At 42.1% G+C, this 14,363-nt stretch overlaps 1 protein-coding gene across 1 annotated transcript in view; it reads left to right on the forward strand.

Annotated features, from left to right (window-relative positions):
• The window catches only part of LOC140921209 (rapamycin-insensitive companion of mTOR-like), a 41,592-nt gene that overhangs the window by 15,622 nt on the left and 11,607 nt on the right, over nucleotides 1–14,363 (forward strand). The window contains exons 17-31 of the mRNA XM_073371187.1: nucleotides 333–433; nucleotides 1,317–1,416; nucleotides 1,988–2,059; nucleotides 2,557–2,598; nucleotides 3,487–3,546; nucleotides 4,802–4,848; nucleotides 5,634–5,769; nucleotides 6,944–7,003; nucleotides 7,468–7,488; nucleotides 8,441–8,586; nucleotides 9,414–9,540; nucleotides 10,840–10,935; nucleotides 11,275–11,343; nucleotides 12,808–12,884; nucleotides 13,457–13,535. Of these exons, the coding sequence (XP_073227288.1) occupies nucleotides 333–433; nucleotides 1,317–1,416; nucleotides 1,988–2,059; nucleotides 2,557–2,598; nucleotides 3,487–3,546; nucleotides 4,802–4,848; nucleotides 5,634–5,769; nucleotides 6,944–7,003; nucleotides 7,468–7,488; nucleotides 8,441–8,586; nucleotides 9,414–9,540; nucleotides 10,840–10,935; nucleotides 11,275–11,343; nucleotides 12,808–12,884; nucleotides 13,457–13,535 (1,233 nt within the window). The remainder of the gene's footprint in view (nucleotides 1–332; nucleotides 434–1,316; nucleotides 1,417–1,987; nucleotides 2,060–2,556; nucleotides 2,599–3,486; nucleotides 3,547–4,801; nucleotides 4,849–5,633; nucleotides 5,770–6,943; nucleotides 7,004–7,467; nucleotides 7,489–8,440; nucleotides 8,587–9,413; nucleotides 9,541–10,839; nucleotides 10,936–11,274; nucleotides 11,344–12,807; nucleotides 12,885–13,456; nucleotides 13,536–14,363) is intronic.

A 14,363-nucleotide genomic window follows, 5' to 3' on the forward strand; every position in this document is an offset into this window, starting at 1 on the left:
GGTGTGCTCATGCGTAATGTCGTCCAACTGTGGCTGCAAATAATATTCTGCTCATACGTAATTGACACTAAATGAAAGCACGCTTTTCTCCTTCTTGCGTTCGCGATTGCGTGAAAATGGCAGCTTTCCGAAGATACAGTTTATCAAAAAACAAACTCGCTGACTGAATGTTAAAACAATCATTGAACTCGGTTATCGCAAATATCGTGATTTGCAGTGTCTCGCGCAGATCAAATAATTGATCTGCTCGCCACTGACAAAACACGATATTTTGCTCAACCTCGTCCAATAACTGTTAGTTATTTTTTTCATCTGTTTTTCATTCAATTCAGGCGAACACACTTCTCCCCCCAGAGTGTAGTAGCCATACGCACTGTGTTCCCATGCTGGTGAATACGGCGTCTCTGTTTGAGGTCACAAGCGAGGAAAGAAGGTGAGAATATTTTTTCGGACCCTAAGACCTCGATCGAGCCATTCTTAGAGGAAAACGAGATCATTTCCTTGCTAGCAGAGGGCTCTCACAGCAAGAGAAGAAGGAAAGAAAACAGACAGACCTCTGCCGACCTTCTACGCGTTCTTTCATGTAGCCGTCGACCACATTTGTGGCCAAAACTTACTGGTTTTCAAAACCGGTTTCATTTAATGTGGAATGTGCGTGCCCTGTTGAGACTGCACGTGACTGAAACGTTACCAATTGTTAAGGAATTGCCAGTGCATGCGTGAAAGAATAGGCATCAGATGCTGGCAGAGGTCTCTCTTTTTCCTATCATTTTTCTCTTGCCATGGGAGACCTCTGCGAGTAGGGAACAAGATCATCTACAGGTTATCAAAAAAGGCGCTATTCTTTCGTGTTATTCATGCAAGCGCTCCTAAGAATAGCGCCTGTTGTACAGGCTGCTTTTTGGGTAGAGGTTATTGAAGTTCATTGTATAGTGGAACCGTCCATCCTGGGTCACCACCGAGTTCAAACAGTCACATCCACCACCAACAATCACGGAACATTGTGCTACTTGCAACGTGATCAAGTGTAACATTCACGTTGAAAAAGGGAAGAGATGCGTGAAAAACAAAACAAAGCAAAAACGCTCAAAGAAAAGTAATAAGAAAAAAGTAAAAAACACAGTAAACAACAAAAGCCAAATTTGACCAGTAACTTCGTGTCTCCTTATTCACCTCAGCGTTTCCAAGAAACGTAATATTCAAGAGTAATGCCTAGGGATAGGCTACCAAAAAATGACCAGAAGAAGTTTAGTTTTTATAATAATGTGTTGTCAAATTATATGATGATGACATTATTCTTTTTATTAACTTTTTAGTCGTGCCAGTATAGCTGTAAACTGCTTGGACCGACTCCATCAGACCAAGAAGCGAGGCCTTGTTCCATGCAGCCTATATCTTACCCTTATTACTTCCAAGGTGATGTTCCGAATTTGGCCTGCCTGCAAGTCTAGTAGGCTTAAAACCATTGGCAACTGTCAGCTGTTTGTAGTTCAATTGTCGGCCGACTGTTCACCAACTAAATAAACGCAAAGACGATCACTGACAACTTACGCAGTTGCGTAAGGAAAGCCTGAAAAAAAAGCAGGCTTGCAGGGATTCGAACTCAGACCTCTGCGATACTAGTGCAGCGCTCTAACCAATTGTGCTAGCGAGCAAACTGGTAGCTGGTCATTAAACTGTTGGCCGTTTGTCGGCCGACCTTCACCCAGATGGTGGCGGAGTGGATTGTTGGCCAGCAGTTGGTCGACAGTCGATGTGGGGGGTAATAGGAACTTCAAGATACTGTACAAGCCTTTAACAAGCATTCTCGACACTTCTGTACTCGTCTCCCCTTTCCTCTAACAAATTTTCGCGAAGGTCTAAAAGCCCTATCTAGTGAAAAAAGTTTCATTTCCATGTATGCTAAACTGAGAAGTTGCCCGTCGCATTGGCGTGGAGCTTTTGTAGTTGAACATTTTTTGAAATGATTTTTGACTTCTTGCTTTAGGCTCACACGTTGGAACCAAAAGTCAAACCAGACAAGCTTCACAGGGATCGACTTACAGCCTGCCTTAGTAAAGTGAGTACTTTTTATGTCAATAGCTGATGATGAAAGTGCTTTTAGATAAGCGACAGTAATCGGTAACGGTTTAACTTGTCACAATAGCTAAGAATCAAATCAACCAGAGAGGCTCTTCGAAATCTAAGCAAATAATTTGTTGGCATCAAGAGCCGGTAAACATTTGTTAGTAAGCCACAGTAATTAAGAGATCTGGTTGACTACCTATCAGTTAGAAAGAGTCTCGAGGGTTTTACTCATTAACACGAACAAACTGTTGTGGTTTGGTCATAACGTAAGAGAAAAGTATAGGGTCGCTTCAGCACCCTTTGTAATTAATTATTTATTCGTATTCTTGCCTTAATAAGAACAACAGACTTGTAATGTTGATAAAAAATTGAGGTCTTCTTTTGTAATAACGTAGGCAGTCTTAATACCAAGGAAATCATAAAAGTCTGTCGTGGTGTGTAAAAGGCTCGTAACTGAACGACTTTGTTGTACCTGATGTTTTTCTCTAGGAGATTGATGATCCCATTTTTGCTACTCTGCGGGACACACAGGTAACTGAATAGGCCATTTCATTGGCCCTTTCCGAGTTCCAAAACCTCTCAATTTCAAAACGAGGCGAAGTGCAAAACCTTTGTTGAGAAATTGAGTTTTATTTGCATGAGAATGAAAAAGGATTTTCATGTCAATGGCTTCACACTTAGCCTCGCCTTGAAACAGAGGCTTGAGGCAACTCAAAAATGGCCTGTTAAAATGGTAAAGTATTCATATTTTACACTTTGACAAATTAGTTGATACTTTTTTTACTAAAGCACATGTATGATAATGATTAATACTTTCATCAAAAATAGTCCAAAGCAATTTTCAGTAGTACCGCCCTCTTTCATTTTATCGCTGCTTGTGCAACAGGCAACCCATCATTACCAGTGGATCGCTGGAAGGGGGCTCTGTCTCTTCTGGTACCTAAAAGATGCCCCCTATAAAGCTAAAATTTAAATTATGGTTTCTAATTGTTTCTATTTGAGTAAGAAAAAAAAACAGTGGTAACATAATGAGATTGTTCTTGTTCGGGGCTTTTTGCTGGATGGTTACATACTAGGATTTCTATAAGCATTACAAAAACCTACCACTCATCAGTCATTCTTGATCGGTCGTCGTGGAGTTAATTTGCGCCTAACCAATTGACGAACTCTGATTTTAGGGTGTGTGCGGGTAGAGGATTCGGTTGAAATTCTGGGTAGAAATTTGCGTTTCTTTTCCCGTGATCGGACAGAATTTCTTCCTTGCGACAAGTCGCACAAATTCTGTTGCGGAATAATGCTTTACACACAAAAATTCTCCATGTCACACGAAGCGAAATGCCACTGCGACCTTCTCCGCATCGTCATGGTCTTGGGGTTAGTACATATAAAAAGGCCATTATTTTCTCTGTTCTTTGAAAGGTGATGATGGAAAGAGATTTCAGGAACTGGGATTGGGATCTTATCGGGTCAACTCTTCAGGTAATATTAGTTTCAATTACACGTAAATTAATCTTGTTTTGAGAGTGAATTTATGAAGTTCCATAAATTCACTTTCATCTCTTCATCTCATACGGATAAAGAGTGTTTTAACTCACGTAAAAGAAGAAAAGAGTTCAAGCATAGGATTGGCCCTTTTATTGTCTTGAAATACCAATATGGCCGCCATGACGTCATGGGAAAACGCTCTATGTTACCAACTCTCAAAGTGACCAACTCGCAGTTAGCTTGTGAGCTCAGTTGGTAGAGGGTTGCAGCGGTATCACAGAGGTGACAGGATCGAATCCCAGCCGTTCAAGTCTGAGCATCGGCGGGATCTGCCTTATTTGACGGCCAGGTTTCGAAATTTTAAAGCAAAATGGGGGCGAGATTCGGGATCGAAAGTATGCCGGGATGCGGGATGCAGAAAATGACCATCGGGATTACGGGATTGAGCTAAAGTTTCGGTCGGAATGACGGGATTGAAGAACCCTATCGAGGATCCTCCACTCTTTGTGAAAAGGGCTTAATGCAATTCAAAAGTGGGCTATAGTGTGCCTTGTTTGAATGCGTTTTCCTATGCTCGGCGCTAGCAACGTGCGTTCACTTTGAGGCACAAAAGGTTACAAACAACAACCCGTTAAAAAACCGCTCGGTATGTGATTGCTGTTGTTCGTCCTTCGAAAAAGACGAAGATTACCTTAACTTCACAGTGGCGGATCCAAGGGAGGGGCCCGCGCCCCCCTCCCTCCCCCCTTATTTTTAGACCAAACGTCTGGATCCGGTACTGCTTCAGACTGAATGCTAGCGGCGATGGGTCCGAAGATGGCTTGTGAGGCCAATCCAAACCCAGAAGACTCTCCCACACGTGAGACATGAGTGTGTGGAAGCTGTATTGCAGGTGGAGTCTGGTTGGCTTTGCGCAAGGCGCGTTTCCTCTGCGCATTTGCGGTCCGTCGGTTTTCTGCCGCACGAGCCTCAGTGGTGACTTTGCTACGCCAAGTTGGGTGTGGTCCTGGGCAAGCGACTCCCAAGTACTGGGGTTGATGTCCAGGTCTTTGAGGAGCTCTTTGAGGCAGTCTTGAAACTTTTCTTCTGCCCCCCCCCCCCCCCCACCTGCCCCCCACCACCCTCCTCTCCCACCCCAACCGAAAAGGATACTCAACAACCTAGATGAGTGGTGTACAAGTTTTTGTATGAAGTCAACGCTATTGATGTAAGAATGATTTGTTTTTCTTGTTTTTTTTTTTTTTATCAGTCTCCATCCATCACCATGAGAAAACTGGAAGAAACCTCCAACCAGAAGTAAGTTGTCTTTGGCAAATAATTGATTAGAAGCCTTTTACTCCAAGGCCAAATTAGAGTTTTAGGTTTTGTAAAATGAGGAAAAATAAATAGTAGCATGTGAGAGTACCGCTGAAGTGGTTTGATTTAAATGGCTACACCATAGGATTTTATCCATAGACTTAAAAGTTGGCACTTGGTGCTAAAGAAAAATTACCATGTGGAAGTACTGCTGAAGAGGTTTCATTTGAATGGTTACACTATTGGTGAAAAAAAAGGTGTAAAAATTGTTATTCATTCATGTTTTTTAACAACTTAAAACGAGTCTTTGAATTAATTTCATTCCAAAAATGATGGTCCATGTTTATTATTTAAGACTGTATTCAAACATTGAAACTGTTTCTTGTTGTTTGTTGCTGCGGACATGGACATGGATTGAAACTTTTAAAAATTGGGCCAACCGTTTCAAGTTTTAATGCCATGTCCGCAAAAATCAGCAAAAAATATTAGGACCAGTACTCCCTAATAAAATTTGTTTGGTGTCTTTCTCATAACGCGACACGAACATTTTGAATGTGGCTGAAGTTAGTACCGAAGTAATGACTTCAGCACATTATTGACCTAAAACTGCAATATGATCCTCGCGACGCAACCCATTAAAGAAGTTAAGTCAGTGTGTGTAGTATGGTATCGATTCAACTCCCATGGTGTTCTGAGATTCTTTATTTGGTTTTTTAAAAGTGCCGTGGGATTTCCTGCTCATGGCAGACTAAAAACAGCTTGCTATGTTGATGATTTGCTTGCAGGTTCGTCCGTAACCTTCTGTACTTCTATAAGCCCAGCAGTCAGCGATTCTGCACTGTTCACATATCAGACCCTCAAGCCAAAACATTTTCTGAAGTCGGATGCCTGCTTGTAGATTTCCTCATTGAAAGTGAAGACGTAAGAGTCATATTGTTAGGTTATGTTCAAGCTATACCAGATAACGTTTTAGCCTGCGAAAACATCCGTTTCTCGTCGCTCTTCGCCGCTGGGGACGTTTCGCGCGAAACGTTCACAGCGAAACGTCCACAGCGGCGAAGAGCGAGGAGAAACGGATGTTTTCGCGGGCTAATAACGTTTGCGCCGCCACGGAAATCATACCGGATAGGACTCCTGTTAACACACAAGAACGGTCGTGGCGGTGCGATGCCGCTTTTCGCCGATCTTGAAAGTGGAGCGTCATATATCGGATAGGTTTTGTGCCATACTCTGGCGCAGTGTGAACACCTATTCGGCCCGTTGAGGAAGTAAAAAAGTAGGAGCGAGGACTGGAACCCAATGAGACGGAAGTAAATATCCAGGAGTGAGAACCGGAATTTAGAGCATCAAACCCTCACGGCCAACCGCGCCCGCACGGCGTTCGATGTGTGTGAACAACTTACGCTGGTCCCGGTTCGTTGCTGTTCATACAATACCGGCCAGCTTTTCGTGGCTCCTGTGAATATAAAATTGCTTTTGGGCTTAACATGGCATGACCTTTTTCATGTAACTGTTGGCGAGGGTGTAGATATTTAGCAATTATTGAATGAGGCTGAGTAGGATGTGAAGAATTCTGCAGATCGAGGAGGATAACATCCGCCGAGATCTTCATAATTCTTCACATCATACGAAAGCCGAATTCAATAATTGTTTTATTATTGATTCAAAATATTTCTAAGTTCTTAACATATTCACCTCTTCGTAGACTTTCTTCAAAACACAAACCTTTAGCCTATTTCTGGGCATGGTTTCAGGATATAAACAGATGTTTTACCTTGTAGCTACTCCTCAAAAAAAAGATAGCATCCATCGAGGAATATGTTTTGCGTATTCTTGCATTACGTCCATTCACTTGATGTCAGAAATTCAGCTATTTCGTCCTTGAATAGCTGTGAACGCCATTTTTTTTTAGTTCACTATTGCCCAAGCAGCCTCGTTTCCAATCAAATATACCATCGAATCATTGCTCGCATCTTCCAAATATGGTCGAAGAATTAGCCGGGAAATAGGAGCCAATCAGAGACGGCGAAATATCTTGAATGAATAATAAAATGCTTTATTTGTATTATACTGACAGCATATTTTTTTTTAACAGCTTACAGAGGGACTAATGCTTCAAGAACTGGTGGTAGATATTGGTGAATGCCTGCAAGAGGTAAGCTATGTTCACAAAATTCGCCACTTTAGAAACGAGAAGGCAGCTGTGCCAAGTTAACTTTTGCAAAGACTTCTGGGACTGTTACAACGGACAGGGAAAAACATTTGACCAATAGCTGACCGGTGCGTCACCAGTCACGATCCCAGAAACATTAGCGGGACGCATTTCGGTTCCAGTTCCCTACTAGTTTCTAAGGTGGCGAACTGGAGCCAAAAGTGTAAAGCTCTTGCAAGCCGCTTAATTGATGATCTGCTAATGCTAAAATAAGCGTTTGAAGTCCTCTTTTAACATGGCGATAAATCATATATGATAAACTTTTTAATGTGTTAAACTTTGTTATATAAGCCAAGGAGATAACTGATGATGATTCAAAAAATAACGTTGTCTTCTAACGATGCCTGTGATAACTTGTACTAATTCTAACACAATTGATTATTTGTGCTTTTCATCTCTTACTGTAGGTTCTACTTCAACATTCTAAGGTAACAGTTCTTATTTTAATTGTCGGCTGCCTGAAAATTTACCAAGCAAAATGTATTTAAGCGCTGTTAGATTATTGACATTAGTTGAACGCTTTCTTTTTAATGTCATGCAATTTAATTCGCGGTCATAACTCAGCTTATAATAGTTACTGCCCTTTAAAATGCCATATTCCACGAACGGGCAAATATGGCGAATCCTGTGTTCTGATTGGCTATTCGAGCGGGCTTGATACGGACCTACCATTAAATTCTGAAAATTGCCCCCATCTCCCATCCCCGCCTAATTCCCAAATAAACTCCGTTTGGGCTTATATGTGGGAATTGCCCTCACATACAAAAAAATTATTCCCTTTCGGAATTATACCAGACAAACGGGACGTGCCTGATGTAGTTGGGAGGTACCCTGTATGGAACTATCACTTTAGGTCCCGTTCGCAACTTACCTTTGAGTCGTTTTTCAGTTTAAACTATTTATTTAGAGAGATCTAGACTAATTAAACTCATCGACAAGATGAGATTGTCAGTAGGTGCCTTAAAGGTGGAAGGGCCCATAGCACAAAAGGGGAGCATTGCCTTCCAGGTGTCCATGCAAACCAAGCGTGCGCCCATCAGCCGGCACCGTCCAACTGAAAGAGTTCAGTGGAATACTTACTACAACCCATACTTACCTATCCGGGGGTGGGATGAGTGGGTGCAAAACCAGCAGATATCACAAGCTGTGAATAGCAATGATACGCAAAGATCAGTAAAGCAAAGCAAAGCTGAGCTGAGATATGCAATCACATGTTAGCCCCTGCAGACCAAGCGGTCACCCCGCACAAGCCTGCCTGCCTGGGGCTCAACTGCTGACCCGCAAGCGTTGTCTTAAGATTAAACTTGCCTTAATGACAATTTAGCCACATTAAAATTGACAAGATAAATGAAATAAATATTTATAACCTGTCATCCCCAGGCTTTGTCTCCTAGCATCACAACCGGTGTCCTTAGTAACAACAATGTCCTGAGCACGCTTAGCAGAGATTACTTTCTGTTTCTTGGTAAAGTGGCGTGCACTAAAGGTGGCTCCAAACTGCTCGAGAGGACTGGAATATACCAATAGTGAGTGCGCCATTTAATTTCCTTTTTTTCGTTTACGGCTAGTTCATGTTGGTCAAGAAAAACTATGCACCTGTTTGGTATAAACTTTAACAGTTAATCCTTTTTTTTCTAGAGGGATTAATTTTATTTACTCGTTCAGGGGAAACAAGAAGTCAAGTCAACTTTGTTTAGGCAGGGTAGCCCTTTCAACCATAGGCTGGTATAAATAGGGGCCCTGCGTAAATTACAATCACACGATAAAAATCTTAAAAAACTTAAAATTACTTTCAAATTATGTACAAGGATTTTAAAAAGTGAATAAAAGGGAAATTACATATCTTCACAAAAATCACAGTTTGTTTAAGATTGAGAACACATCGCGCGAGTGTATCTCGCGAGCGATAAATTCAAATTTAGTTGGGGCCACATGACCAATACAGATCGCTAGGAACGATTTAGCGATCAGAAAATTCAGCGATCACAGTAGGTGAATGGAAACAGCTCTGCAATCAAGCGATCAGTGTTGCCTACTGGATAGACTTCATTGACTCTTTATTTCTACTGTAACCTGGTGTCAGTATGATCGCTACGATAGTTCAAATCGTTAAATTTGCTCGCAGTGATGTTATACAAAGAAAGCCTATCTTAGTACATCCACGCATTTCCGTTTCTCGGGAATAATTAATGCTTTGTTACTGTCTAACTTCATGTTTCCCGCCAAAACTTTTTGAGCGGGGCCGCTCTACTCCACAAGTCTTGGCGGGAAACAGTCATCTAACATTCCCTTTTCTTCAGAAAGATGATTTGTCAGTCAATGACACAGGCGGCTCTATTTTCTTTTTTCCTAGTTTGCTTGACCTTTGTTCCTTGCCGTCACGTGACAGCCTTCAGAAGCTGATCGTAGCCAGCCTGGATTACAGCCACAGTGGAATTCCCAGGATTATTTTATCAAAGATCCTGACGGCTTCCAGTCCGGTACTTAATATGTATTCATTTTCTTGTCCCAGCGCTTTGTGCTTCCTCTTACCTTAAAACCACTACGTTTAGTCATCTGTCGTGTGTAATTACAGTTGAACCTTTCCATAACGGCCATCTTGGGGACAGAAGAAAGAGGCCATTGTAGAGAGGTTTTAAACAAGAGTCAATGTATGGACTGTCCACCGAAAAAAAGTGGCCTTTGTAGAGAGGTGGGCGTTAGTGGAGGTACAACTGTAATCATGGGTTGGGTAAATTATAACTGCTAACAGTGACGGTTTTGCCAAGTCACGCTTTAAGATTGGCAAAAAAAATTAATGCCACTTTCTCGACCAATCAGAAATTTGACTAAACTCTAAATCCCAAACTTGGTCCCAGGTGTGCTCCGACAAGCTCTTCCGTGCTTGGTCTGGTACCGAGGTCATCTAATTGCCGTAATCGCCTGCAAAGCTGTAGCCTGCGTGGCAGGCGTCGGTTTTGGGGTGGCGGGCAAAAAGAGAAGTATCGATGTCGCGCGCGCGTGAGTGGCGAAGCCAAGAAAGCGCGCGCGAACGAGCCTCCAAACCTCGAGAAAGATAAAAACGGTTTTTATGTTGCTCCTGCCACAATCTCCTGGCGGCTTCACCGCTCTTGCACTCCATCCGGCACTTAGCTTGCTTGCGCACCCAAGCCAAACGAGCAGAGGGTCAAAAACGTGATAGTTTCAGTGAGCAAAACAACTACTCTGCGCGTGCTTCACGCTAATCTCTGCAGTCTTGCACAACTACGACCTGAAATGACCAAAGTTTTAGTTCATTTAAGAACATTAATGCCAAGGCGTGTAATTTTACCGTATCTCTCTATGCTCGGACGCCGTTCCCTGTCTTCAGCTCCAGCTTATTTTCCTGAATTTTTACAGACTTAACGAGTTGGACTAATCCAGAAAAGGTTTAAAAGGACGCGAAGTCAGTTTTCCACAGGCGTCGCCAGTAATAAGTTTGCACCACTAAGTTGATAGGTAGTCTGGGTAGACTGCAAAACAGTCCGTATTTTTGCCTATTCAAGTACGCGCGAACAGTCAAACAAAAGTTCTGAAGCGAGTCTCAAAACAGAGAGCGAGACTGGGAAGAGACGCTAAAAATGCGCGCCGAGACTCGCGAGCTTCGCGCGCGTGAGACTCTTACGCTATTCTTACGCAACGCTAAAACCGATTTTGAGAAAAAAAACCGATTGTTTTTACGGTCTAGTTGATAGGTAGAATAGTTCAAACAAAATATCAGTTTGTAATACTGTATTTCTGCTATCATTATCTGCTTGCAGGCCACTCGACTGTATGCTACCAGTCATATGCGAGTTCTATTACGGGCGCGTGTCCCCTTCTTTCATAGCTGGGGCATTGAGCTACTTGTCACACAGGTAATACCATTATGTGTCACGCTACTTTGTATTTTGTTCGTTTGTTCGTTTGTTTGACGGTAAAGTTGGTTTCCCTGTGATTACTCCGATCGCTGCAAATTAAGGAAATCCCAGACCACAAAATATTCCTAATTCTGATCGCGGAATCGTAATATAGCTCAGTCTATGTGTAATCCAGGTGTCATAATGGATTTACAATTAAGATCAAGCTGTTTAGGTCTAAGAAGTTTAAAGATGGAAGGTGTGCAAATGGCGGCTGTTTTCGAATTTACAGTTGATTGTTTATTATCGACACGTTTCTGCGAGGTAACAAAAGCACTACTTTTTCATTTTTTACAGCTTTACGATACTGGCAGTGACGTTGCCATGGAAGCCGCTGACGTGCTTGACGAGGCTTGTGAGGATGAAGTAAGCTGGACACAATTTATTACAATTTAATGGCAATTAATTAATTAATAATGGTCAATAATAAGGATAAAAAGGCCATAAGAACGATTTGTAGGAGAGCTGCAGCGACCGATATAACACAAATCACCTTATTCACGATAGAAGCCTGGTGCTGAAAAGCATGATTTAAAATAATGATCACTGGTCCTTTCTCGTTTTGAACCAGGATAAAATATTAAGAATTCAACGCCAAGAAAGTTCGCCTATAGAGTGTTTTCACATGACGTCACGGCGGCCATATTGGTGTCCCAAAACAATGAAACGGCGGCCATGTTGGTGTCCCAAAGCAGTCCTGTGAGAGTTGAACTCTTTCCTTATGCAAACGCTTTCTTTTGTTCCAACAAATTTTTCATAGATGCTGGCCACGTGAGTGAAAACGCTCTCTCTATATCTGACAAATTGAGCGGGTCCAAGTGGACGTGATGAAGTTTGAAAGGATGCAGATTCATAACCTGAGATCAGGCTCAATTTTCGTTTCGCTTGGTAAATAACATTCCGGCGGGCAAGGCGAAACGAAAATTTTAGCGGTAGCCGTTAGAGAGAATGTATGTAGAACCGCTAAAATTCGGCCTGATCTCAGGTTAACAGATTCATTTTTAGAGACGTTAACAATGCCGTCGTCATGGTCATTGCTTAAGTTCCCTACTAGAGCGGTTTTCATTTGAGTGTCGAAAAGTAATTGGTTTTGCACTTTCTACACGATGCGATTGGCTTAAAAGATTCGCGCCACCTTTTCATCCAATCAGAAGTAAAACCAAAGCCAATTGTGACGCGCTCGCATGCATTTTCCCGCGCTTTGCGTCAGCCACATGTAATTACTTCGAGTTTTGATTGGTTCAATGTATTGTCTGTGTCCTACGTGATTGGCCAGAGTAATTACTTTGGTTTTGGTTTTACGACACTCAAACGAAAACCACTCTATCGTCTAAATACATTGATTTTGTTACCTCTGCGTCCTGCGTCCCTGCCGCATAAAAATTCCCAAGAGGCACAAAAGTTCATGGCATGCGTGTTGTAGGACGCAAAGCTCGATCGATCTGAAGTTGTCTTTTTAGAATATTCTGTTCGTGTGCAGTTCTTGTCGCTGTAGTTTAACGACGTATATTTCTTTTAGTCTTCGTTGTGCTTTACAAAAGTCTAAAAATTAGAATATCTCTTATCTGTCTGGTCACATAAAGGCCCAAGCATTTTCAGTTTAGGAATTACTGTTTTTTGAAATGGGGACTCATTGGTTCTGGTCTGGGACTCATGATTTGTTCACACGATGAGTCCCAGGACTCACCATAACTATTTGTAACAAAATCACTTAGAAAACGTAAAAGGTTTCCCTAATACATATCCAATTGAAAGTAATTTATCAGGTGGATAGCGCTCTATACCTTTTAAACTGCTGGTGTCAGATCTATTATGATGTCTTTTTAACAGGCAAATCTCCAGTACCTAGTAGAGCTGAGTCCTGTGCTACTTCATCTGGGCGATAAAGGTATTCGTCTTTTGACAAGGTGAGTTTTAAGAGATGTAACTGAAATTTGCCTTGTCATCATGCAGGGTATATTCAGACTTGGCCAATGAAGGTCACCCCCCACCCCCTCGCCTCTGAAATTGTAGAGAGCCCTTTTTCAAGAATGGGAGCCAAGGCATTTGACAATTTTTGAACCCTTTCGTTTGAAATTTTTTGGCCTACAATATTCTTTCACTGTTTTTATTGTGATCGTCTTCATTTCAACATCTGGTAACTGGTTAGTTTGCTTTCAAAATTGTCGTTTGAGTTACCGAACGTTAGCGATCTCGTTGTCTCAACTTGAAAGATGAGATCACATCTCATTCTTCACGCAACGCTCATCCCCATAAGGAGTGGCGTTGCGTGACGAAAGAGAAAACTTGCTTTGTAGGAGACTATGTCCAGATGGGATGTAGGGGCTCCTTTGATGCACCATAATTTGAGTGAAAGACGAAGAAACGTTCCCTGAATCTTAGTTTGCAACACAGCATCAATGGATGACAAGTTACACGGGCATTTCCTATCACTTGATTTCAGCGGCCTTTGTAACAGTTACATTTTTTTGCGTTTTAGGTTCCTCTCTGTAGAAAGTGGGCTGAAATATCTCAATTATCGAAACTATCTGATTCCCCTTATGGATCAATGGAGAATGGTACCAATTTTATATTTATTCTTTCCTGACTAGAAGGCGCGTATAGTAGGCCAAGGGGATTTTGGGCTTTTTTGTAGCCTTCTGGGCGACTGGCTCAGCCTTCTGGGAGACTCGCCCAGACAGGAAACTAGAACTTAAAATTGTTATTGTGTTCCTCTGGTCCTTAAGGTTGGATATTACGTGCCAGTGCTAACAATTTCCTAGCATTAAAATCGCGTCAGTAGAAAGCGAATAAGTAAATTCGTATTAATCACAAATCTTTAAAGTGCGGTCGAGATTTCAATTCGTGCGTGATATTACGTGGTTTTGAGGCAACGGAGAACGTGTGTGATACGTTATGATTTTGACCTGAAAACGAGGCAAGTAGCTTCCCTGGAAGCGAGGTAAAATTGTGCGCGCGAGAAATTGACTGCCTTTCTCGATTTTGTGCCACAAAATTAGGAACGCAAGGAGCGATATTTTAATTATAGGAGCGAAACAAGTCTTCATTCAAGTCATAAAATGACACGATTGACCCACGTGAAAAACGTTCAGTTTACTGGTTTGTTAGTCCTTCTGGTACTTGAAGTGAATTGACCTCAGTAGCGTACTCTTCACTTTATTCTGTAGCGACCGAATGATTGGACGCTGAATATTAGCGCGGACGGGGTGTAGTGCCCGGTACTCGTCCGTCGATTTGTCCATCACGTGACAAAAAATAGTCAGTAAGCCAAAAAATGGAGCAAGGGGGAGGAGAACAGAAAAACATGGAGGAAACGCTGTTTCTTTTCTCCCCTCGCTCCCACCCTTTGCTCTCGTCCCTTTTTTCACGACTAACTCTCGCGGAAA

The sequence above is a fragment of the Porites lutea genome, chromosome 12 (genome assembly GCF_958299795.1).
Source record: "Porites lutea chromosome 12, jaPorLute2.1, whole genome shotgun sequence".
Lineage (NCBI taxonomy): Eukaryota > Metazoa > Cnidaria > Anthozoa > Scleractinia > Poritidae > Porites > Porites lutea.